This window comes from Lissotriton vulgaris, chromosome 1_1 (assembly GCF_964263255.1).
Source record: "Lissotriton vulgaris chromosome 1_1, aLisVul1.2, whole genome shotgun sequence".
Lineage (NCBI taxonomy): Eukaryota > Metazoa > Chordata > Amphibia > Caudata > Salamandridae > Lissotriton > Lissotriton vulgaris.
This window is the reverse complement of record NC_141685.1, coordinates 2,144,771,820-2,144,799,278: the sequence shown is the minus strand read 5'-3', so window position 1 is coordinate 2,144,799,278 and position 27,459 is coordinate 2,144,771,820. Positions and strand designations below refer to the sequence as shown.

General features: G+C 48.4%; 1 protein-coding gene across 1 annotated transcript in view; it reads right to left on the bottom strand.

The window, feature by feature from the left end:
* Positions 1–27,459, bottom strand: part of LOC147751738 (patatin-like phospholipase domain-containing protein 2) — a 223,660-nt gene that overhangs the window by 71,500 nt on the left and 124,701 nt on the right. Inside the window, exons 5-6 of the mRNA XM_086934023.1 lie at positions 22,582–22,642; positions 11,184–11,405 (exon numbers count right to left, since the gene is read on the bottom strand). Of these exons, the coding sequence (XP_086790149.1) occupies positions 11,184–11,405; positions 22,582–22,642 (283 nt within the window). The remainder of the gene's footprint in view (positions 1–11,183; positions 11,406–22,581; positions 22,643–27,459) is intronic.

Sequence of the window (27,459 nt, the reverse complement as noted above, 5' to 3'; positions counted from 1 at the left end):
CTGCCGTCTCCGTGTCCTCAAATGCTGCCTCGAAGTCAGTCCCTGTCGGCGGATTGGGAAAGGTCGAGTAGATCTTCTCGACTTTAGTTGAAAAGTATTCGGCAATTCGGTCACAAGACTCCGTAGAGACGCTCTCTGGTTCAGTAGATGAATTTACCGTAGTCAGAGACTTGTAAATACCGAAGAGTACTTGGGCCGAATTCTCCGACCCCAGGATTTGTCCTGCATAGTAGGCTGCCTTAGACTTTTTGATCAGCCTATGATGCAGGCGCCTTTTTTCCAAGAACAGTTCTCTAGCCTGATTGTCATAAGACACCCTCCAGGCTCTTTCCGCACGCCTGCAATCTGCCTTTGTTAGCCTCAGCTCACCACTATACCATGGGGCAGAACGTTCTTTCCTAGCACCTGTAGATGTGCGGCATAGTGGAGCTGTCTGGTCAAGCGCTTCAGTAATGCGCTGATTCAGGTTTGAGACCGCTGTTTCTATGTCTTCGCCACCAGGCTGACCGCCCTTACTTAAGGCTTCGTTAAAATCCTCCACAGAGAATTTGGCCCACTTCCTCCTGAGATAGTTAGGGGGTGCCTGACTGGCTTTGTTGGATTTTACGCTCTGTATGGAAAATGCCACCAAGAAGTGGTCTGTCCAGGGGATAGGCTCTATTCCGGACACCTCCACCCCTCCCCAGTTAGCATAAACCGGGTCCAGAAGGTGTCCCTGGCGGTGCGTAGGGTCCGAAAGCTTCAATTCCAGTTGAAGAGCTAGCATATCCCGACAGAAGTCCTTAACCCCTGTGTCCTCTGGGCAGTTTAGATGCAGGTTCAGGTCTCCCAAAAGGAGAAATTTATCCCTGCGTAGGGTAGCCTCCATAAGGCCTTCTAGCAGGCTCTCTCTGAACTTTGTGCAGGCCCCTGGCGGCCGATACACCAGGCAGTCTTTAATCGTCGTGCCCCCGTCGATTTGAATCGTGAAAACTCCCGCCTCACTCTCCACAATCAGCGTGCGCTCTAGGCAGCAGCCCAAAGTTTTCCTAAAAATAATAGCAATCCCCCCTCCCACCCCCTCAGGCCTGTCCTGCCTAACCCAAGAATAGTTCTCCGGCGTGGCCTCGATGATATCCGAGTCGGAAAACTGGTCTAACCAAGTTTCCATAAGAAACAATAGGTCAAACTTTTTGTCTGAAATCAACTCATAAACATCGAGTCTATGTTTGCGTAGTGATCTCACATTGAGGAGGCCACAGGAAAGTGCTAGCTCCGTGGTAACCCGCGACAGAGTAGTAAAACAGTAGCCGCAGTGAGGACATTCCCTATCGTCACTCGTCATGCCATGCATACATATGGATGCAGTGCGAGGACGGAAGCCCAGGAGTTGCTCCTTTGACCAAGGGATCTTACGACCAGGGGTTATCGCCCTAGCCCGCAGTCGGCCGCGGACGGGCGCAGACGGGCTCGACTTTGGCGACACTTCGGCGCGCCTTCGGCGCGCCCGCTGCGCTCGTTCGCTGCGCTTCCGGGATAACATCCTCCTTTTAAAGCCCTCAGCCCGTCTGCCTCACCACGACTAGACCGCTAACCGGTCACTCACAGGCGGAAGCGGAAGTGACTGTCTCTCACCTCCACGCCCTCCGCTCAACGGTGCTAGCCACCCTGTCGGACCGAGGCGTGGAGGAGGGAAGACAAGACAGGCACCCCAATGCGTTCGGTGAGACATAACAGCGACAGTTGATCGCTGTTTTTTTTACTGGAGTAGTTTATTGTGGGAGAACGGAAACATAAGAGCATATCTATTTTCGAGTATATTCAGCACCCATTGATCGTCTAATGCTGGGCCACTATTCTACATGGTAGGAGATACTTACTCCCACCAGAGTGGATAACGTTAATGGAGGAAGTGATTGCTCATTGTTTGGTAGTTTTCTTGGCTTTGGAAGAGGGTTGTCGGGGTGCACCTCTACCGCGGGAATGTCGACGTCCTTCATAGTGTGTCTTGGACTGGTGATACTGCCTCCGAGACCAATGAGGGGTTTAAACCCTTTGTTCAAACTGCCGGCGATCATAAGGCCTGTACCGGCATCTCAATTCTTTCCTCTTTTCCAGACCCACAGCTTTAAGAGTATCCAGTTTCGATTTCATCCTGGTCATCTCTTCATCTGTATGAGAACCAAATAGAGAATTCCGTGAAAAAAAAAGAAGGTTCTAGATGCGCTGCGAGGGCCTCTGTCTTCAAGGTTGTAAGACACAACCAGTAGGATCTTCTGGCGCAGATGCCATGCAATTGTAAGTGCACAGCCAGAGATGCTCATTCAGCTGCAGCACTGACCGTTTGGTTCACTTCGAGAGCACCCTCCTGGAGAATCTCTGAAATCCTGGCGATCCTCCTTCTGCAGTTTATCCTTGAAGCGGTCTAATGAGTCCCACAAAGGCCTATCATAACGTCCCAATAGGGCTGCAGCACTAGATAGTGTTATGGATACAGCTGCAGAGCCACACGCTTTCCTTCCCTATGAATCCTGAGCTCAGCTCTCCCTGTTCTGAAGAAACGTTGCGGAAGAGGCTACTGCTCCGATGGCCTGCTTTTCTTTAGGATCCTTGCAGAAGTTGTTTTGAGCGTTGCTCGGGCAAGAAAAATCTCCATGACTGGTTGCAAAAGGCCGGGAACCAATGGCAGAGGCCTCGACACTGACCTCTGGTGCAGTGTCTCAAAGATGACTGACGTAGATGTCTGAGGAGCAAATATTTTGATATTCAATTTTTGGGTTCCTCTTGTCAGTACATCATGAAAGGTATTGATGTGATCCTCAGGCGATACTCTAGAGGGTGGACTGTCTGTTAGTGTGGGTGAGTAACCCCTCTTGGAAGAATGTGTAGAGGAAGACCAAGAAGGCGATATACGCCTTTTGCAGCGGCTACAGGAAGTGGACCTCCGACCTGATAGAGACTAGTTCCGTTAATGTCCCCTGGAAGGAGTGGTAGGGGAACAATCCTCTGCCTGCACCGAACGAGCCAGAGGAGATCTATGGAGAGGGCTAGAATAGTCCAGAGGCTGTTGGATCTGCGTAATGTTGTTTTCTGCCAGTGGTGTACTGGAAGAAGCCACCTGGGAGAAAGATTAACAGAAGGAGATCTGTGCTCTTCTTCCCATTGCGCAGGAGAAACATGGATCTGTGGAGTGGACTTCTGCACTCGCCGTTCTGGAAACAGAGAAAAGGAACTTCAACGGCGAGATAACCTGAGGAGATCCCGCCCCCCAAAACTGAAGGAACAGAGAGGCCCTTCAATGCAGAGCAGTGCCTCTTCGAGGCCGAGCGGTGTGTTGATGTTGACAGCTAAGTGTTTCGACGTAGAGTGGCCATTAGCTACCAAGACCTGAGAGTCCACCGACAGAGTTCTTTGCCTCGATGTCTGAAAATCGGAGAGCAGTCTTCTGTTTCGACACGGACCAATGCTCCGTCGATAGACTGGTGCTTCGACGTCAGGAGAGGACTACCCAACGGATATCAGAGCTTCAACGATGAGGAGCATCTTCTTGGCGTCAAACCTCCTCTGGACACAGTCACGGCTGACCAAGGCCTCTACGTTGAGCGCCGTCTCATGGACTGCAACAGAGGAGACTGTTTCGATGTTGATCCCCCTCGACATCGTAGACGACTTAGGCCCCGCCGTTGACAGTCACCTAGTTGACGGCAACACAGGACTACGTCTCGACGTCGAACGCCATAATAATGGTGATGGAGAACGATGTCTTGACGTTGGACAATGAACCAAGACAAACGGGTAACAACTCTTCGACTCAGACCGTTGCCGGGTTGACGGTGGCGGAGGATTCGACGCTGGTGTATGACACAATGTACCTATACCTATATGCTTTGAAGATTTCAACGACGGATGCTCTAGACGGTGATGACGCCGGAGTTGTCGTAGTAGTTTTCTTCATCAGTGAAGGTATTTGACGCCGAGCCAGACGCCGAAGAACTGACCGTAACTTTACTTTTGGATACTGATCTGGGCCTTTTCTTCTGGTTTCTCACAGGAGATCTTCCTCTGGAGGTAGTAGACTTCTTTTTCTAGAGAGACCATAAAGATGAATACTTCTCTCTCATTGAGAGTCCGTCTTGACAAATTTTGGCAGTGTTGGCAGGAGACAGACTCAGGAAGGCAGAGAATACAAACAGAATGGGACTCTGTTTTAGGCTTCTTTTTGCCACAAGAAGGGCAAGGGTAAAACCAAGAAGGCATCTCTTAGTGAAAAAAGCCAAATTGCAAAGGAAAAAGCAACTTCCTACTCCAACAGGTGTTGTATGTCGAAATAAAAGAAGTTACAGGAAAAAAGGAGATATTTTCTGACAAAAAAGTAAAAGAATCTGTGGCGCAGAGTAACCAGGGTCCTGACTGAAGGAGCTGGAAAGAACAACTGTCTTAACGGTTATCCCTGAGGCATGATGGGAAGCTGGGAGTCATAGATGCCTTAAAGCCATGGTGCCAGTTTTTTTATTTTTTTACATTGGCTTTCATTTTCCATGCTGTTATGTTTTCCAATGTAGCCTATAGGCTAGCAATGCCTGTGTTTTCTTCCCAGGACTAATATTCTGCTATTCATTAAAGGCAGTTCAAGTGTCTCTTGGCCATCCTGATTTGTTTATGTATGTTGCAAAGACAAGGTTTCAGAGCATTGTTTAGCCTTTTGTGTGTTTTTTCTGGGAGGATGCATTGATTGGTGAAAATGTTTTTATTATATAATATATATATATATATATATATATATATATTGCACGCAGTTGGTGCAATTTGAGCCCCATGTACTTATCACTACACTATTATCTCCCAAATGTGTTCCAGATGGTTCATGTCAACAGTGTTGATATTAGTTTCCTGCCATATTCGCCGTTTCTGTTATCTAGGGAAATGTGTTCCTTTCAATCAGTTGACCAGATGTATGTTTCCGACCTTCATTATAGCAACAACGAGCACGTCTTTTAAAGTTGCTTTAATTTTATAGATATATTGGATGGGCTGCATTTTTTAGAGCTTTTTGGTGCCGTATTTGTATGAATTTACCCACTCATTTAGGAATGTTATTTTTTTATATGCCACTCTCCAAGTCCGATAATGCACTAACACAATTTACATGATAGGAAAAAATTTACATAATAGGATGGCTTTGCATTATGCGGCTTTTGTATTATTTTATAACTTGCATTATGCACTTTACCTATCTAACATGCTTGGTATGTTTCTTCAAACAGGAATTTACCTATGTAGTCTGTTTTCCATGTTTATCAGTGCCTGCATCACAGGGGAGGGCTATATATACTTTTAAAATTTAGGCGCCAAATGGGATTGACAAAGCCTGCTGCACAGGCGAAACGCGTCTGTCTTTGCGGGGTCGTGGGAGACCTGAATCAATAAATTTGCCCTATTCCTACTGATCATGAGTACGTGCAATTTACTCTCTGGAGTCGGATGGATGTTTGGGATCAAATTGCAGCGCTGGCGGTTTGCGTTGCTTGCGTACCACCAGTCGGTTTGTGTGCTCTGCTCTAGACCGCAACTTTCGTTGGACCAGCATGATAGTGCTTATGCAGCAGAGCCCCCAGGGGATTGCACCGGTAAGTGGATTCGGGTTGACTGGCATGGAAGCTCGGAGGGCGAAGCGGGGCGGTTTTCCAACTGCCAGCTCGCCTTCGTGTGTTCTGCGTCAAGAAAGGCCTTTACCAGGATACCGTGGCACTCTGGTGACTGGGCACCGTGGATGCTGACTGCTAAGCGGTGAGGTTGGTGTGGCATTTTTAAGTTTATTCTTATCGGTCCTCTCCGACCCCTCATGTGCGCCCTGGACTTCAACACAGCAGCGTGTTTCTTGCACAGGATGTTCGGAAAACTTTTTTCTACATTATTTTTAACATTACGGTGGCGACCCTGAAAAGGAACATTTCTTTAGGGTTTGTGCAGTGATCCAGTTTCTATTCACTTTAGAGATTGACGTCAGAACTCTTGCACGGATTTTGACTGACAATTCCGTTGATGGGGATTCTGGACCTTGTAGTTGTACTAGCCAGTAGAGACTGCCTGGAGGCTGACATTTAGGTAGCAAATGCACGCAGTTGGTGCAATTTGAGCCCCATGTACTTATCACTACACCATTATCTCCCAAATGTGTTCCAGATGGTTCATGTCAACAGTGTTGATATTAGTTTCCTGCCATATTCGCCGTTTCTGTTATCTAGGGAAATGTGTTCCTTTCAATCAGTTGACCAGATGTATGTTTCCGACCTTCCTTATAGCAACAACGAGCACGTCTTTTAAAGTTGCTTTAATTTTATAGATATATTGGATGGGCTGCATTTTTGAGAGCTTTTTGGTGCCGTATTTGTATGAATTTACCCATTCATTTAGGAATGTTAGTTTTTTATATGCCACTCTCCAAGTCCGATAAATCACTGACAATTTACATGATAGGAAAAGATTTACATAATAGGATGGCTTTGCATTATGCGGCTTTTGTATTATTTTAGAACTTGCATTATGCACTTTACCTATCTAACATGCTTGGTATGTTTCTCCAAACAGGAATTTACCTATGTAGTCTGTTTTCCATGTTTATCAGTGCCTGCTTAACAGGGGAGGGCTATATATACTTTTAAAATTTAGGCGCCAAATGGGATTGACAAAGCCTGCTGCACAGGCGAAACGCGTCTGTCTTTGCGGGGTCGTGGGAGACCTGAATCAATAAATTTGCCCTATTCCTACTGATCATGAGTACGTGCCATTTACTCTCTGGAGTCGGATGGATGTTTGGGATATATATATATGTATATATATGTTTTGTAGCTCAATCACACCATCCTTTTTGGAAAAGACGATATATATAATTTTTATATTTTTCCGGGGTATCCACGCATGGGTGGGAAAATATAGTACTTATGACTATTGATGAGGATCCCCTGGAAGAGAACTTAGATTTAAGATATGGAAATGCTGGAAAGCCGGTCCAAAACTGATTTGGTTTATCAGAGGAGCATTACCATCATTTGATTTATAGGGAAAAGTTGTAAGTTCTTGCTGAGTTTCACTACAGCTACATGCTAAAGAGGGTAAGCTTACATTTCAAGATACACTCAGAACAGCTTATTAGAATTACACTTCAACACTTATCAGTCTGTAGGGTAATGCAAAGGTGGTTTGTTTCTTTATATATCTGCCGGGTAATTAAAGCAATTATTAAAAACAAACTCAACACTGCATAACTCACAGCAGATCAGGAATAAATGTATTACAAGCCTTTCACAATAAAACAGTGGTCTATGTTGTGGGCGAAAAGAAAAATCAGTAGCACCTGATTACATGTGTGATTTTAAACTCTTCATCCCTGTACCACTTACTCACGGAGAAGAGACCCGGACCTGAAAATGACAAGGAAGTAAGGAAGATCAGGAGCCTCTTACACCTAATCAAAATTTAGCCTGACTAACAAAGTATTCGCCTCAATGAACATGACCGCGTAAATTAGATTTAGAAAAGACAGACAGACCCCTCAGTGATAAAAAAACATGCAAAAACCTTTAGGCTGTGGTTTAGATATCCCCGCATGATGCAAATAAGCATTGGCATAGCCAATAGGTCTAGCCTTTGGGACCTTGTAAGCGTTTAGCCATGCAGCACTCTATACTGGGTGCTGTGCCGCCAAGGATTGAAAATCTAAACAATTACTACATCATGCAGTAGCAAGGCATGCGCGCTAGCCCAGGCTCGACCTAAAAAAGTAAGCACCAAGCTACATGTCATAATAAGCAGTAATTTGTCGGAAGACATACCCTGACATTTGACCTCTGGTTTGGCACACACAATAAATGACAAAATAAAAATACTAATTAAAGGCATCTTTATTGCTCATTCACCTTTTGAACTCTAGCATGGTTATTGCAGCATCTCATCCTCCATTCATACTTCTAGCGCCTGTGGTATGACAGCTTAGGCAAGACTCACAACCTCTGCTAAGTATGTTCAAACATTTCCCTTAACAAAACGAGAAACCTAATGGCTTTGATGAACTTGTTGAAGCAGATGACACAATAACACCACAACTTCGCATACAATATGGATTGTTTTGTAATGACTAAATCTGGAATGTAAACATGAAAATAAAAACGAATGAAATACATTAAAGGGAAAAACAGACAGGTTGTGTAAACATGCTGCAGCTGCCTCATTCAGACAACATTTCAAAGAGCTGTAAAATGGATCAACTATAGTAAGGGGTGTCGGTGTAATGTATGCATTTGCCTCAGAAGAGGGTATTAAACTTGTCACGCTGCTAAAGTACAGTGCTATTGAATCAGCTGAATAGAGATTAAAATTGATAAGAGAAAGGGAGGAGCATTATAAGAGAATGAATTGAAGGGCACTTTGTAAAGGCGAGCCAGAGAATAAACAGCAGCAGGGGGAGGAGGCGGAGAAATGATGGGGTGAGAGAAGCAAGAGAAAGGGAGGAAGGACAGGGAGGCGCATGGACTTGGAAGGAGGGTGAGCGAGTAAGAGAACAACAGAAAAGACAGAGAAAGGGAGGAATCTCACCAAAAGGGTGAGAGAATCAGTTAGAATAAGGTAGAGAGGGAAGAAAGGCAGGAGGGAAAGAGAATGGGGGGGGGGCAAGAAGGATTAGTTACTTACCTGTAATCCTAGTTCTCATCCAGGGGTATACTCATCAAAGTCATAAGGATCCCGCACATGGGCGGGGATTATTCATAGATTATGACTATTGATGAGTATCGCCTGGATGAGAACAGGAGAGGCAGAAAGATGGAGTATAGTGAAGGAGTGTGGGAGACAGGGGCACAAGGTTGGAGGAATGATAACAGAGCCGGGAGAGTTAAAGATGGGGGTAGGCGGGCAGGGGGGGGGGCGGAGGCTGACTGGGCGGAAGAAAGGGGTGAGGTTGCTGGAGGGGCAGAGAGACGGAAGAAAAATACAGCCGGAGAGACACTGAGAGAAAGAGACGATATGAGAAGAAGGAGAATAAAGGAGAGGCAGGGAAAAGAGGCGGTAGGTCTGGGTGAGAGAAGGGGACAGACAGGCGGACGGACAGAAAGATGCAAAAACGTCTGGCGAGTAGTGTGCGATGTGCACGCACTGTAAGGGTGCCAGCGAGCGATGCGCTTAATGAGCCAGGACGAGAGAGGGAAGCCAGATGGTGCCTGTGAGCGTAACCACACGCTTTAGGCCACACAAAAAGCGTGTGGTCAGCTTTTTGAAGCCCACTTACTAAAAGTCTCACCAGAGTAGCATTCGCGCTAGCTCAGGCGAGACCTATAAACTAAGGATTGTTATAATGTTATAAAGGTCTCTTCTATAGCGCACGGCTACTCCGTGGAGTGTCCCGGCGCTTTGGAAAAGAGAACTAAAAGGAAAAGTGCACAACACAACACCAAACACGGGCCGAGAGAAAGGTTACTGGGAGAAAAGCCAGGTCTTCAATTCCTTTCTGAAGGAGAGCAGACTGTCGGCTATTCTCAAAGAAAAAGGAAGCTCATTCCAGCATCGAGTTGCCAGGTACCGGAAGGAACGACCTCCGATGCGAGCACGTTTGATGGTAGGGACAACGGCTTTAGCCAGCATAGCAGACCTTAGCGTCCTCCTAGGAGCATAGAAGGCCATACGCTTCCCAAGATATTTTGGGCCAATAGAATGAAGGGCCTTAAAGGCAAGGGTCAGGACTTTAAAAGTGATTCTCTTAGAGACTGGGAGCCAATGCAGTCTCTTGAGTAACTCCGAGGCTCTTGGTTGTAATCCAAAGATGGCTCTGGCAGCCGAATTCTGCATGACCTGCAAGTGTGCCATCAGGTATTTGGGAAGGCCAAAGTATAGAACGTTCGCGTAGTCGAGATGCGAGCCTATCAAGGCCTGGACAGTATCTTTTTTATGTTGCAGAGACAGCAGTGGAAGAAATTTCTGCAACATTTTCAGGATGCCAAAGCATTTCCCTGTCAGCCCTATGATCTGGGGTCTAAAGGAGAGATCATCATCACACAGGACACCCAGATTCTTGGCTTTTGACGAGGCAGCATCAGGCGGGAACATATCGCAGGGCCACCATGTCTTCCAACAGGGATCTGGCGGACATCCGAAGAAAAGCAGCTCCGATTTATCAGAAATGCACTTCAAACTGTGCCTCTGAAACCAGTCAAATACAGCGCCCAAGCATTCCTTAATCCGGCCGCCGTCAAAGTCCTCACCCTTGTTGCACGTAAAAAGGAGCTGGGTGTCATCAGCATAGGATATGATCCGGGCACCGAAAGTTTCCGCCACCGCCGCTAGAGGGGCCATATAGATGTTAAACAGGGTGGGGCTCAGAATGGACCCTTGAGGAACCCCAACCTCCAGCGGCGGCATTTCGGTGGAAAACGGGGGTGCCCAGCCCACTTGTCGGCGGTTGGTAAGAAAAGACTTAAACCATTTCCACACCATCCCACGAAAACCGATCTCCCAGAGTCTTAAAAGGAGACAGTCATGGGGAACGACATTGTAGAACAATTAACTTACTGGGCATGTAAAGTTAAAGCCACAGTGGCCCGTTTTCACACTTGCAGGAACTTGCACTTGCCTTTTTCTTTAAAAATTATCTAACAAAATCTAAATATTCGAAATAGTATTTCAAGATCTCCATAAGAGTTATGAATAGATGAATACATATACAAGAACAATTTCATAATTAGGAATCAAAATACAGCATTTAGCTGCTTATATTTCAACAAATATCTCTGAGAACCTCTCGTACCTGTCTAAGGGCTTTAGAGTAATAGGCTGTTTCCGATTTAAGGACTTTGGCTTCCTATTTCCATTACTTCGCAACTCAGATTTATTCATAATAAAAATTCAAACTCTCCCATTCACACTCTTTTCTGCCTTAAACACGGACCATGGTCGCCCAAGAACACAACTTTGAATGTATCTTCCCTCTACAACCAAATGCTTACAGTGCAGAGGGAAATGTGCCCAAACTACTTGCAATACTGAGAGAAATATACTAAAATAGATTAAAATACTGTTTTCCACAAGGTAGTCCTAGAATCTGGCTTCTAGATCCAATTCCCTTTACTTGTAGATTATATTTTGACTTCTACACTAAAGCAGGAAAGAGCTTAAAATAGGACAAATATATCAGCAAAAGAATGAGAGTATATCTGTACCTTTGCATAGTCTTGGAGGTAGTTTCTCGACTATTCTTTTATCCAAAGGCCACCGTTTGCTGACAATCTGTTGTTTGAGTGCTTTCATCATCTTTTCATTGTCCTCTTTGGCTGTGCACTGAGAAAGCGTTTTCTTATATTCACCAGCTGTGCAGCATTTTAGGACTGTTTCCGATTCTGTTAAGTGCAAATCAACTGAAGGATCGGCCAGACTCAACAAATCTATGAGAAAAATAGAACTGTTAACCTTGGCTACAGAAACCAACTATGCCAAATGTCCTAGAAGTGGCGAGAACTTAAATCCCTTTGTGAAGCATCCGTGAACATAAAATCAGAGCAGGGTTTCTCGAACCCTCCGGTTGAAACTCCAGTCACTGGAGACTGCTTTGATCGGGTCACCTGGTGATGGCAGAGGAATCAATTATGAATCATTACTAAGGTTGCAAATGGAGGCCCTAGGATGTTGAACTCTGGATACAAAATATACATGGGAAACAAAAAAAAAATGTAATGTAATGCTTGAACTAACCACAGCAGATGTAACTACTCTGAGCCACGTTCCACTGTTACTCACTGTGCCACTATATGAAGTGGCCAACCATTTCTTTATCCTTGGCTGCTTCAGCAGGAACAGTCCAAAACAAATGGAGACAATGAAAGACTGGTTTTAGCCTTGCTCGGCCTCATTATTAAGGTGCAAATTGTGTCCTATGACTGGAGAGCATTGGAATCAACGGTCAGCATGACAACTGCTGAGGCCCATCAAGTGTATCACTAAGCAAAATATACATGATGGGTGGAATGCTTGATTTGATCCCAGTCACTGGTAATAATCCTGAGCCACATTCCAGTTCATCATTTTTCTGTAGACCTAATGTTCACTAGCTGTTGAGCTGGACTGGTCCTACTGAAGCAGGACCAAAACTGATTTGTAGACCGTTGAATAGTGTTTGTAGTGCCCCACTGAGCAAAACAAAAAAAATGATGGACAGGAGCACCATCCACATTAACTACCAGTGACCATGATTAACCCCTTCCGTGCTCCCGTCGGCCGTCGCAAGCACTACCTGGCTGGTGCTGCGAACGGCCAACGGTCGACGAGGCCCCGCCCACTCCTTAGAACGCCCGCACTGTGCCGAAATGACGGCCACTGTAAACAGGTTAATTCAAGCATTCCATTGAACACGTTTGTGTTCCTAAAGGAAAATTGTGTCCCAACAATGAAAGTAAGAGAACTGACCACTTAAATAAACATGAGAGAGCAGTACATGTGAAGTGGGTAAGCTACACAATGAAGCAAATTTAAAGTGATTGTTCTTCCACATATATATTTTTGCTTATGCCATACCAGTGCTGAAATAACCCCTTCATCTAGATGTCATACCCCCAATCCATTTTAAATTCTCCAGACGACAGTGGAAGAAACTGATTCCCTCAAAGGCATCTTTCAAAAACCCACTGGTGATTTATCTTATTAGTTCTGGAGTGTGCATGAGTTGAATCTGCTCCAGAAAGACGACTATGATGACATAAGGGCTGACCCATCTTCAGTGCACCCTACAAGTACAGTTAGCATACAAACACTGAGTTAAATAAATTAGCTTACCAAAAGGATTAGGAGCCAGATTTAAGATCACAAAATAAACATTCTTATTTCCCTTAAATGAACATCGAAAATCACTTTACTCTTATAGGAAGGGTTTGCCATTGGAAGGTTGGTGATTTAGTCTTAGCAGTCGCAGTTTTAAGGATTAAGAGAAAAAGATGGATTCTACTGCCGACTGACTGTTTATTCAATTTGTGAGCAGAGGAAAGAAATTGTTGCTTGTACTCCTGGTTCTGCACTGTAGGAATCTATATTGAAAGCATTAATGTTAAAACATTTCCGAGCTGCATGCGGGGACCGAGTAACATTTTGTATTAAATATATTTCACAGATGATAGAGAGACCAGTACGTCCAATGCAGAAAAGCAAACTGTAAAGATGATCAAACTCAAAGCTTTACAAATTGTTATAAATGTTTAAAAACACCTCCCAAAAATACATCGCAGCACACTTGACTCAAATTGCTGCTTAATATGTCTGCAAAAGTGTGGCAAAATGTAGTCAGAGTGATTTTTAACATTAGAAGAACTAAAAAGCACAGAATCTAGGTGCTTCCATCTCTCATGATACCTACCACGGCGACGGGGGCGTGGCCTAGGCGCCGATGTAGCTGGAAGCGGACCTCCGGAGCTCCTCCGCTCCCGCCTCGCTTCAAACCATATCCTGACCCCTGGCTCGGACCTAGCACCCCCAGGCACACGTGGGAGGCCCTGGTGAGCGTGGGGGATGACCTTGGCGGCCCCGGAGTCCCTGTAACAGCCCTTACTGAACGTATTTGGGCAAGGAGGAGCGCCCGGAATTACGAGCGCCCAAAATGGGGAGCAGCAACGATCGCCTGCTCGGTGGAGAGGACCCCCCCGGTGTTGAAAGCGGCGGAGGGCTTTGCCCAACAAAGGGGCGCTTGAAGGTTCGGCGGCCGATGAAGCAGCAAGCTGCCTGACCCCAAAATGGCGGCCCCGAGGTGACCGGGGCGGACCGAGCTTTCTCAGCGGTGAGACCTGGCGGAGTGGCGGTTTCGCTTGGGATCTGTAGCGGAGACCCTGGTGCCCATGCACATGCAGCTAAAGCGAATTTGAGGTGAGCGGCCCCGAGTCGGGAAACTTGAAGTGCGGAGCGCCCAACATGGCGGCCGCTGCCCACAACTAAACGCAGGGCGCTGGTGGAGTTGGGGGGTCCAGGAGAGCGAGGGGCATCGGAGCAGTGACCCCCCCGACGCGGGGGAGAGTTAAGGGCATCGCATCGCTACTGGGATTGGAGTGCGAGGGCATAGAAGACTGCCTGACCCCAAATTGGCGCCGCCCACACACCGAGGGCTGTCCTGCCGACATTGACATCAGGGGTCCCAGAGCCCTCGCTGAAAGGTGGGACTACCCCGCTCCTGGTGAGAAGACCCTGGCGCCCCGCGCCCTGACGAGATCGGCGCCAGCCCTCACTGCAGGTCAGTGGTGAGCGGGCTTTGAGCGTGGAGAGCACGTGGAGGCGGCGGGACCTCAACTGACCGGGCGGCCCTGGTGTCCCGCCGCCCTGGTGGAGTGGGGCCTGCTCCTGGAACTGCTCAAGGACCTAGAGCCTGCCCTGACGGGGGCACGGAGGCGCGACAGAGCCGAGAGCCTCCGCAGAATCTGGTGGGGGGTGTCGGAAGACCCTGATTCGCCGGTGACCTCCGAAGGGGCACGCAAGACTAGCCGCCCGACAGAATGGTGCGAGGAGGCAGGAAGAAGGGCTTTGACGCCCTGAAGCTGGACGACCCGGGCCACCTCGTGGAAGAAGATGCACCGGGGCCTGGAGCGGGAAGCTCAACCTGCCCACGAGATCCCTCCCTGGGGGACATCATGCAGGCGATAGTGGCGTCGCGGGAAGCCCTCGAAAAACGAATGGACACCATCGGATCGGACCTGACCTTGCTGAAGGATGACCACAGGAAACTGAAAGAGCGAGTGACGACCTCGGAGGTGACCCTGAAAGAACTGCCGGGAGATGTAGCCGCTCTAAGAACATCTCTGGCGGAGATGGCGCAGAAGGTCCGGGTGCTGGAGCTCAGAGCTGAGGACAGCGAAGGGCGCTCCAGACGCAATAACCTCCGCCTCGTGGGGGTCCCAGAAAAAGCGGAGGGGCAGGACGCGGTCTTCTACCTAGAGGGCTGGCTGCGGTCTGAGGTGGCCCCAGAGGGACTTTCCCCGTTTTTTGCCATAGACAAGCGCACAGGGTCCCTGCTCGCCCTCCCAAGCCGGGGGGACCGCCGCGGCCGATAGTTCTGGGTCTCCTGCACTTCCGAGACAGGGACCACATCCTCCGGAGGGTACGAGACCTGCCGGACCTGAGAATCTATAACAGCAAGGTCATGGTCTTCCCGGATTTCACTAGAGACGTGCAAAAACAACGGGCCTCTTTCCTAGCGGTCAAGCGGAAACTGAGATCACTGCAGCTGCCCTATGCAATGCTGTTCCCGGCTCGGCTGAGGGTCGTTGCTGAGGACCGCACCCACTTTTTCCTGACGCCACAGGAGGCCTGGAGCTGGATTGATGCCAGGGGGGGGGGGGGCGGAGCGCAGATCCCCCTCCGGAGACCTCGCCCAGGAGGTGCTCTGCTGAAACGACGCCGACATCTGGTTCCCCGTCGGGATGGCAGCAGGAAAGAGCCCAGGTGGTGCTGGCAGTGGCGGCCATCAGCCAGGGAGACGCCAGCCCCTCCAGTAGCGCGTCTGAACACTCGAAGGTCAGTGTACCCAGTCCGGGGTCCAGTAGTGGACACGAGCTCTCGGAGACGGACCTGCCGGTGATGACTCCCCAGACAGCAGATGGAATACTTGGCTGAGATGGTTCGCAGGACACTGATCACATCTGTAAGGTACCGGGGTGCGGATGGGGGCTGCTTCCGGACGCTATGCGGTGAGGTGTGGAAGCCTCCTGGACCTATTGCTGAGGTGTGGGGGGGTAGAGCCGGGGGGACCTCTCCTGAATGCTCTGGGGGGGGGGTGGAGCGGGCGGGGGGCTTCGGGTTCGATTGGGTCGGCGTCACGGTCACCCTAGCCCTATTTTACAGAGATACACTTTCATTGACTAAGTTTGGATGGGGTTGCCACATTGGTTGTCTGTCCTGGGGTGTGGGAGTTGGGGTAGTTTACTTGAGCAGGTTGGCGGGGATGGGGGGGGGACCCGGGCGTGCTAGGGGGGTCACAGAGAGTAGGTGGAGCACGTTGGACTCTACAATGGGATCCGACTTAGGCTACAAATGTCTCACATGGAAGGTAAGGGGGATGCATTCAATGCATAGACGCCACAAGATCCACTCCTATTTAGTCAGACGGGGCATTCACATCACCTTCCTCCAGGAAACACACCTGCTGGCTAAGGAGGGAAAGGCGCTGCGACGAAGATGGAGGGGGCAGGTCTACCACACTGACTACTCTGCTTATGCTAGGGGGGTGGCCATTTGGATAAGGGCGGGGGTACCTTTCTAGTGCACACAACAGATAATTGACCCGGAGGGGAGGTACGTAATGGTGCGGGGCAAATTAGATGGGAGGGACCTTAACTTGGGTTGTCTATACGCCCCGAATGTGGACCAGCCCGCATTCTTCTCCCTGCTATCCAACAAACTGGCCCCGTTTTTAGTGGAACCCTTGCTCCTGGGCGGGTACTTTAACAGCGTGACCGATACTACCCTGGACAGATCGCACCCCCCCTGGCTAATGCACCAGCTGGCAAACTGGCACTTGCGCGCTCCGCCTGGCAGCGCCAATGGGATCTGGTCGACTCGTGGAGGGCTAACCACCCTTCGTACAGGGACTACTCGTTCTTCTCAGCGCTCCATGAATTGCATGTCCGCATCGATGCATTCCTGTGCTCACAGGACGTGCATGCAGAAGTGTGCCACAGTGAGTATCTCACTCGCTCGATCTCTGACCATAACCCGCTTCTTGTGCAGCTGCGCTGGTCGCAATACCGCCCGCGGATCCCGGCCTGGAAGCTGCGCCCAGAGGCGCTCGACGACCAGTTCTTCCGATCCACCATAGCCTCGGGCATCGAAGCGTACTGCCAGCTCAATGCGGGCACGGCGGGCTCGGCCGCGACGGAGTGGGACGCCTTTAAATCCGTGGTGCGGGACCAATGCATTGCGACGGCGTTGGGTGTGCGGAGAACCTTACTAGAGGACATCGCGAGGGAGGACGAGAAGCTGCGGGGGCTGGAGAGGGCGAGGCCCGAACGTCCGGACACACATGAAGCCCTGCTCGAGGCACGGGAGGTGGTGGCGGCGACGGTGGAGTGCCTCCGGTGCTTTGACTACAAAGCCTACCTAACACGCGCACACTCGGAGCGCGATAAGTCAGGAGCGCTTCTGGCGTGGCTGGCCAACCCGGCTCGCCGGAGCTCGGTCATCCTTGAACTTAGGGACCACGCGGGAGCAGCGCGATTTGATCAACAGGGGATTAATGAGTTATTCTAGGATTACTACACGGAGCTTTACCGCAGCAGGGTCCTCCCATCGCTAGATGAATTCCAGGCCTTTATGGAGGATCTGGAGTTGCCGGAGCTGGAGGAGGAGGACGCAAAACGGCTCAGGGACAAGATCGAGGAGAAAGAGGTGAGAATCGCCATCAAGAGTATGGCGAGGAACAAGACGCCGGGCACCGATGGATTTCCAACGGAATTTTATCTCACCTATATTGATCTTCTTGCGCCCCGACTGACGTGGCTATACAATGAGTCGAAGCGACTGGGTAGCCTGCCTGCGACCACCGGTGAGGCGCTCATAGTCCCCCTACTAAAACTGGGCAAACAACCGTGGGACAGGACGGCATATCACCCATTGTCCAAGCTCAACCTGGACTACAAGATTTTAAGTAAAATCTTGGCGACGCGCTTGCTCCCCCATATGCCCATGCTGATTCACGCGGACCAGTCGGGCTTCATCCCGGCCCGCAACACAGCGCTTAACGTGCGGCGGCTCCTACATATATTGGAGGCTGACACCTATGACGGCGACGAGGCAGTGGTGTTTGCAGTTGATATGGAGAAGGCCTTTGACAGCCTAGAATGGCCTTATCTCTTCCACGTTATGCGCACGCTGGGCCTGGGCGAGGGCTTCGTGAATTGGACGGCGCTGCTCTACCAGAACGCGACGGCGAGGGTCAGAACTGGGAGGGTTATCTCTGAGATGTGTGTGATGGGCAGGGGCACCCGTCAGGGTTGTCCTCTCTCCCCCCTATTGTTCGCCCTGACTGTCGAACCCCTCGCGGCGCGAGCCCGGCTGGGCCGAGCGTTTCAGGGGCTAGACGTCTATGGACAGGTGCACCACATCGCATTGTACGCAGATGACCTGCTGATGTTCTTGGCGGACTCGGCTGACTCTCTGCGTGGGGCTAAGACCCTCCTACAATCTTTGAGCAAAGTGTCGAGCCTCCGAGTGAACTGGGCGAAGTCCCACCTGTTCCCAGCCCGCCCACGAAGAATATGCCCAGACATCACAGAGGGAGTGACGTGGGAGGAAAAGAGTCTGCGGTACCTCGGCACCTCGATCTTGCATGATAGGGCGGATATCCTTGAGGGAATTATTGAGTCGGCAATCAGGCTCACTAAAGGGAATTTTGACTTTTGGAGCACACTCCCATTGTCACTCATCGGGAGAGTGGCGCTTCTTAAGATGGTGACCTTGCCGCGGCTGGTTTATTTCTTCAGGACCCTCCCGATCTGGATCCCGGCGAGCTACTTCCGGCGGCTGCGGACGATGGTTATCGGCTTTCTGTGGGGAGCGGGCAGACGCAGGGTGGCACATGACACGCTTCTCCGCCCCAGGACGGATGGAGGGCTAGCAGTGCCAGACTATGAGCTCTACTACCTCTCGGCGCAGCTGCAATGGCTGACGCAATGGGTGGCAAGAGCCAGGAGTGGGGAGGACGGGTCGGGAGAACCGGCAGGCCCGGTCCAGGTGTTGTCCCGGATTGTTCTGGGGCTCCGGATGGGGGATTTCCACCTCACTCAGGAATTTGCGACGGCCCGGAAATGCTGGAACAGGTATCGCCGGAGGGGTGGTATCGCGGTCCCATATGCGCCTGAGATCCCACTCAAGCTCTGCGGGGCACTGCCGCATGGCGGTTCATGGCACGAGCTCGACAGTTGGGACCTGCAGGGGCTGTCGTCCATGGGTGACCTCTACGAGAACGGGGTGCTGCTACCTTTCGACCTTCTGAAGGACCGCTTTGGGTTGTCAGGGGGGGACTTCCTCCTTCACGCGGCGCTAACGGCGGCAATTCGTAAACATTGGCAGACTGGCATGACGGAGCCGCCACTGTCTCTGGGCTGCCAGTATGTGGTGATGATGGCGGGGACGATCAAAGCTGTCACATGCCTATATCGGCGCATGGTCTCGGAGACTGTCGCCCCACTGCTGACCCTGAAGGCGAAATGGGAGGCTGACCTGGCGATGAGATCCCTGAGGAGGCGTGGAATGGTATACTAGGACAGGCCCGAAATGGGACGCGCAACGCTAGGTTCCAGCTGGTGCACTTTTATGTCCTGCACAGGGCCTACCTGACTACTGACAAACTACATAAATATTTCCCAGCCCACCCGGCGTCCTGCCCGCGATGCCCGGCGGACTTAGCTGATTTCCAACACATGTTCTGGTCCTGCCCGGAGTTGGGTCCCTTCTGGAGCGAGGTAGTGGATGTTCTGAGGGAGGTAACGGAGAGGGACTTACAACTCACCATGGCACACTGCATCCTACACTGGTTCCCACACACATCGAAGAACAAGGTCACTAGCAAGTTTCTGGACCTGGGTCTCCTCCTAGCGAAGCGGGCCATCACATCCCAATGGAAGGCGACCAGGGGCCCCACGGGAGAAAGGTGGAAGGCTGAGCTACACAAATGGGCCAGGTGTGAGGGAGAGCTCCGCATGCAGGCCGCGCTCCGGGCGGACAATGACGCGGCTCTGGAGAGGGCCAGGGCGTGGGAGAGACTGGTCTTGGACGTCACGCTTCTGGACATGGATGAGGAAGACACCCCGGTGCATAGCCCAGCTCCGGCGGAGCGCCCGCCTGTCATGGAGGTGGCCTAGGCCCCCTCGATTGCTCCCCTGTTTCCATTGTGATGACTGACAGCTGGTTGTTTATGGTTCCTGGTGGTTTGCTTCGGATCTGGATTAGTTGGGAGGGTTGAGGTCTGGTACTGGTGGTACTCTAGCACGCCTGGGGGGTAGGGTGGTACGGTTGGGGGTGGGGGGGTAGTTCTGGGAGAGGGGAGGGGGGTGGGAGGGGTTGGGAGAGTTGGGGGGGCCAGGGAGGCTGATTGATCAGCAATGGTAAAGAGTGATTCCTGGTTCAATCGGACGTTGGGCACAGAGGAGGGAGCGAGTGAACTGAAAAGCGGCACTGCCATTTCCCGAACACCTGGTGGTCAACGACCAATGAAGTACTCTCCAGCACAGATCTTTCTTCATGTTTTCGCCGCTCGACCTCCGGGGTGTGAGCTAACTGGCTGTGTAGCACGGGGGAGGGGTAGTCTTATATTCATTGGGCAACAACGGGAATGGCACAAATATTCTGGTTGTATAACCCACCTTGCTGCAATAAAAAGATATTTACAAAAAAAATGATACCTACCACTGCGACCCAGTCCGCTCTTAATTGCCATCTCAGTGTTACTTTTTTTGAGGATCTGCTCACATACATGGTTTTGCTTTAACTTATTTTGATGACTAATAGCAAAGAAGCCTTTTCAGGTGTCTTTCACCTTTTCGTTATGTTTTTTTTCCACCACCATGCCTTCAATGCTAATTAAAAGGGCTTCCTGTAGGAGAACCAAAGGCTGCAACAGACGTTCAACAGTTGTATGTGCTCTGCCTCCCAGCATCTCATCCTCCCAAATACTGTAAATTGTGTTGTAAAATGTCAAAAAGACATTTAAAGGACCAAGAAAGTCTCAGACAGCAAGATCCTAGGATAAAATAGTAGCAAGGCCAGCATAGAATACTCTGCTTCAACTGCAACTGCACTTACCATCCATGACCCACTAGTGGAAGATCCAAAAAAAGAAAAAAGGCATCACCACCAGCATTCCCTAGAGACATTGATGGCTTTGACATTAACAAATGGTATGGTGTCGACATGTAGTAGAGGACAGACCCACTCTCGTTGCTGAAACAAGATAGTCAACGTCAGGCAAGTCTATGTCCAAGCATTCCCGGCCGACGTCTTCAGATAACTCAACACTCCGGCACTTTTCAACGTCACATCATTCAGTGTAGGAACATCTCTCGGAATTGCATAGATTCGACCATTCTTCCGATGCTCTGCATGCGCTTAAGAAAAGGCTCATACTGTGTCCATCACATGATCAGCCTCCATATCGTCTAAGACCTCCTCTGTTCCATTGCAGGTGACACTGAAGTCTCTTCTACTTCCTCCTCCAATAAAAAATCCTATACTAGTGTCTGGGCATACATCTAGGTTTCCTGCAAGGTGGAGAATTTCTGTTCCTCGGCAGTCACCAGATTGAATAGTTCCATCTCTCACTTTCTGAAAAAGTAAAGTATAACTGGGTCCCAAGACACCGCAGGGGTTTATTAAAATGTTCATGACTATCAATAAATATCCTAAAATGCAGAACCATAGCTTAACTACAAGCAAAATGGTTGTATTCGAATTAGTAATATCCATCTGCACTCCTGACTTCCACCACTGTCTGGATGCAGGATGACAGGGAAAGCAATATTCAAAGAGCCTATTGCTTATTGGGTAATAGAAATAAGATCGTTTTTTCACCCTACACATTGTTGGATTCTTGTAAAGCGCACTGTTACTCTACCTGAGTGTCCTGGCGCTGTAGACCGCTGGGGAACCCGTCCTGGTTTTCCCTGTGAGATGGTCCCTTTCTGGGTATCTGCAGGGTGAAACCAGGCATCCCCGGCGTCTGTGGGGGGCCGTTGTAGAGATGAGGCAAGCTTAATGCCCAGAGTTACCGAGTGTGTTCCCTGGTTAGAGTAGGCACTGAGGCGAGAATTATCGAATCCGTTGACCCTGGTCCACGACCCTGCTGCGTCGGGAATTGAACCCTGGTCCCGGGCCGTTCTCTGCTTACAGGTCTGCCGCCTCTAACCAGTGAGCCACACCTCTCCACAGGGAAAGCAATATCCAAAGAGCCTATTGCTTATTGGGTAATAGAAATAAGATAGTTTTTTCACCCTACACATTCTTGAGTTGTGCTAAAATTGAATTATCTGGTTATCACTTTAACAATGTTTCATCTAGACTCTAGATGAAACATTGTTAAAGTGATAACCAGATAATTGAATTTTAGAGGCTAGCGCATGTGTCAATAACTTTTTTCTTTAACTTGTTTTAATAATACAAATTTATTTCCTGGAAATTGTGTGCTCAAGAAATTCTCCTAAAAGCCCTTCAGAATTCAAGGGCTGGTTACATATAACTTTAATCACATTTATTAAATGTTAATTTACAGTACCGTACTTACCACACTCTTAAGATTCAAGATAGCCTTTTGTAGTGTTTATTTACACAAACATTAACAGCACTGCATTTTACTGTAGTAAACACAAGAAAAATGACAAAATAAAGGAAAATACGAAATTCAAGAAAACCCATTACATCTGTTTCAGCAAAACACAGGACCTGATTTACTTTGTGAGAGCGATCTCCTACTTTATTTTTCATAGTACAAAGCATCTCACTCACTCCAGACTGAGATACCTACTGCTTTGCTGCTAAAGCTACAGATTATGCACAGTTGATAGTTACATTACCAAATGGATGAAGTAAATGAAATGAACGTACTGTTTTCTTTCAGGAATCTAAGTGTGTCATTGTATCCCTGCTGGCACATCTCTCCAAGCACCTGCGGACACAGTTATGTTGGTTAACTATGAATTGCAGAAGCAATCACAAATAAAAGAACACAAAAATAAGCCAAATTGGTTCAACACTGTTGTAATCTGTTCTTAATTTTTTTTTAATGAATGACTATCCATAATCTGATGTCTGTACTTCTGATGTGTTAAAGGGGAATTTACACTGTTTTTAATACCCTACTCTAAATAGCAATTTGAGGATGATCAACAGTTTTGCAATATTATATAAACTTTTAAGACACCAAAAGCTGATAGATAACGAGTATGCCCTTATCTGTATGCTGTAGATTCTGAGAACACCAAAACGGTAAAATAAGAAAAGGGATGAAATATAACATTAGAACAATATGTGACGTCATGGTAACTACGCATCATCCTCTTATTTGCTGCTCCTGGACAGTTAAGTATATTTTTCTTTGACTCTGATATCTACTCATGATTTGTGGCCTTTTACTAGTAATGTTAACTTAGAAATAATTAAAAGAAGGTAAGTAATTCATACTGCGACCAATACTAGATTAACTATACTTGTTGATCCTTGTTTAACGAATAAAAATATAAAAGTTGGCAGGTAAGTTGGTATTAACTTAAACACCCTTCCAATTTATGGTCGGGTTCCAATTCTTATCTTTTCTTATTTTACCGTTTTGATGTTTTATATCTTGGGTGCCTGGTGGTGGCGCAGTGTTTTTCCCTGAACACATCAGTCTCCGAGGCAACCTTGGTGGGGAAACGCACTCAGTGCGGCCTCTCCATCTCTAGTGGAAATCTAGGAGAGGTCCGCTCACTGCACGACCTCACCAGTGTCACTGCATCATGGAGACTGGCGGTCTCCACCTGAGCTGCGCCCCTGCAATCCCAGGATAAGCGGTGGTTGTCTGAGCACCAGAGCAGCTAACTGCGGACTCCGGAGGCAGCCGGAGAGATGGGCACTCTTCCCTCGTCGGGGCGGAGGACACTATACACTCGTGACCGCGCCCAATATTTGCCGTACTGCGCCCTACCTCACATCAAGTGATGATGTATGGAGGAGTAAGCCAAAAAAATAAAAAAAAAAGAGAAAAAGGACCAAAACCCAGAGACAATTCGTGCTGTGCGTTGCTATGACTACTCAAAGCATGAGTGTATAACTGGAATTTTTTCATACACGACAAGAGTGGTACGGTTTTCTCTGGCACAAACCAAAGCTAGAACAAGCATTTACAATGCAATGGTCTTGGCAGCATTAAAGGTAGAGCTATTGGCACTGCTCATGATTTTTTTTTTTAAATCATAAATAAATGGCATAGTCATTTACATTGCTAATAGCTTCATCGCTTGCATATGCGAGACCTATTGCATTAGCACCCACACACAGAGTAAGTAGTAGAGTGAGAAGTTGATAGTGATTAGGAGAGAGTTATTAGTAAAGAGTATTAGAGAGCGCATCAGAGCTGTGTGAATAATAACAGCTGTGAGCCCGTGCCTGAGGTGCATCATCAGAGCTGTGTGAATAATAACAGCGTCTAGCCGAGACCCAAAAAAGAGCTCTGAGGAAGCTCTCGCGGGCCATATTTCACTTTTTTTGCCCCCACCTGTCCTCCCTTCATTGTCTGTGTTGTCACTCCTCCACCTGTCATCTCACCCCCAAATAACAAAAAAGTGCTGTGCCACAGCTGGAGGCATCAGATCTAATTGTTCCCTTTGTTTGTGCTGCCTCCCCCACCCCACACACTCTCCTCCTGTTGTGTTGATTCCCACTCATCCTCCCTCCTTGCAGTAATGAAAGAAACAGAAGCGCTATGATGGTACCTGCTGGCAGCGTCAGTGTTATTTTTTTAATCTTATTGTTTTACTTTCAGCGATATTGAGGAGCATTTGTGCTGTTGTAAAACATGCCTCAAACAACTGACAAGGCCAATGCATTGAGTAAGCAAGAGCTATTGGCTTTGCCAATGCTTATTTATTTTATCGTTATTGCCTTTTGAGGCATTCCCAATGTCTATCCCAAAGTGAAGAGAAGCACTTTAAAAGCAGCATGCTGCTGCTATTGTTTGTTCATTGCGATAGAAACTTATGTCGGTGAGAGGCACGGACTGGGAAAGATCTCTGCATGATCCAGCCTTGAGGTGCACAAAGACAATAGTGGGGGAGGCTCTCGAAGAAGACAGCTGAAGGGCAGGGGAAACACAGACTGGATGGAATACGAAAGCATTTACACACCGCCAGTTTACGTCTTGCACAGTGGCGAAATAGGGTCCGTCCCGCAGCCCTCTCGTTGTCTTGGGGGCAGGAGGGGGGGGGGGACAATACTTTGGCCTGAGAGCGCCTATCTCTGGAGGGTGGGGGAAAGGGGGGGGGGCTCCATGTACTCTGCAGGGGGGGGTGGGTCCTCAAGTTTCCTTAGTCCTTATGTTTTGCATCTGGTTCTTATGTAAAGCACTCCGACACCTTCGGGTAAAGTTTGCGCTATATAAAATCGCATTAAATAAAAAAAAATTGCGCCTCTGGTTTCCATTACTTCATCCTGCAGAAAGCTTATCTGCAGTGGCCCCTGTTGCTCAATGTGCCCAGTGACTCCGGCTGGAATCACAGTACGTCCAAACTCCCTTCCAGCAGCAGTAACCCTCTGCACGAGCTCGCCAGAAATCACTAAAACATGACGTAGTGGACCAGATTTCACATTAACGAAACAATGCATTGATTGTCTAAAACTTTAGTTTCAGTATGACGCACACATTATATATCGAAACAATCTTTGCTACCTGAAACATGGCAATTATCTTACAGTAAACAAAAAAACAAGTTTACTATTCTTCGCAAATTAATTAATCAAAACAAGTCTAGCATAAAACAAGAGGACAAATAAAAGACGCATAGCTTCACCGTCCTGCCACGGACCTTGTCTAACGGCTTCGGAAACGCCCTTCAGTATTTATACCGCTGCAGGCAGTCGCCTTTAAAACAGTTTCACTTTCATTCTTACTCTGCTAAGTGAGCACGCGATTTACAGGAAATGCAGCACTGGAGAAGTTTCCAAATATCCACACAGGATAATTTCTGTTTATGACTTGTTGAAGATAAAGGTAGCACAGAGGCCTCATTGACGGAATCCTCTTCATGCTATCTTGTTCATTTGTTGGATTCATATAACAATTTGGCATATTTAAACAAGCTGAAGGAGAAGCAGCACGAGGGCCTCGCCACCTTCTACCGGCCGGACAAGCTCACCCTGCTCAGCCAGCATGACAACTGCCTCTGCAAGGTTTTGCTGGCCAAGCCCATGCACGCCGAGCTGCTAGAGAAGCTGTCGGACTACGGGGCGGCCAAGGGGCAGCTGCTGCAGAAGGCCCGAGGTGCAGGGGGTTATCCAGGTCCCAGGGAGCTGCCACGGGGGAAATAAGAACATATCTCCAAACGAGAGGAGCGCTCCACATGACCACGTTTCTCCGAGACAAGGCAGAAATGCCTCGGAGAAACCAGGGTCATTTTTCGGATTGGGGGAGTGTTCGGTGTTCTCAGAATGGGCGTGGCCTAAAAGTGGAAAGAAGAACACCGAACACACCTCCAAATCCGAAAAGGACGGAGCCTATTAGGAGGGACAGCTCTCTTCCAATGGCTGGCCTCCGTTTAGGAAGCCAGCCAATGGGAGAGAGGCAAAAACAGAGGCAGGACAAATAGTCCATACTAAGAATCATTAAATCTTGGTACTTCCGGTTCTGCCTTTGGCAGACCGGATATTACCTCGACCTAAACAGGGGCAAAAATACATAGAAAGGGGGATAAAAAAAGTTGAAAGACCCCTAAAAGTTAAACAAAAGTAAAAATGATAGAGGATGACAACCAAAGAGGAGGACATTGCTCCCCTTAATGACAATATGCTAATGAATTTCTTTGAGAAACAATTTAAGTCCTCATTAAAAGAGACAGTTGAGATGGTTTTTAACAAAAGGAAAAGAGACTGTTACTGAGGACGACTCAGTTATCCTTTCTGAGGAGGAGGAAGTCCTACCAAAGAAAGGAGTCAGCTGTGTACCTGCTTGCTTAAGGATTAAACCTATTTCAACCTACATTGAAGTGTCTTTCTTCAATTCTACAAGAGACCTCCGTTTTCAAATGGACAATGAAGAGTACCCATTCACAAGGAATTCTGATGATGAAGCGGATGTATACATTTTTGAATCCTTAGAAACCTTGGACAATAACCTCCTTGATGAGGACTTAGTCAAACCAAGTAATCCAAACACTAGCAAGGATCCAACAGGTGTGGAGATATTTAAGCCCATGCGCATCACAAACCCTAGAGGCTCTGATTGGTGGCCAATGGACCACGTATCGAACTTTATGTTCTGGATCCATAAACACCTTGAAAAGGAGACTAGAAAATCTGATGAGGGCCGAATGCCCTAAACTCATCCTAGACAACAAATCTGGGATGATAGCAAACCTAGACCCCAAACTACTGACCTTCCTATTCAAAACAGGAAGTGACCCAAGAAAAAGACTTGAACGTTGCCTCAAACAATGTCAAGACAGCGTACTGGATACTCTCGGGCCCCTAGCTAGAATCCTGGACTTGGCAGAGGAAGCATCCCTGAAGTGCACCCCAGTAGATGTAGGTACTCTGGGGATGGAGTCAATGTGCTTCATGCCTCCTCTGTAATTACAAAGCATGACTAACCTCTGAGAAAAGAAGAGCAACACTTATGAGAATAAACCTCAAATTGGGGGACCTTGCTAACAGAGATAACCAGGCAGAAACCTTTATTACGATCTTAGGGTAGTACGTTTCTACCTTCTCAGCCTTTAGTGAAGCGCAATCGAA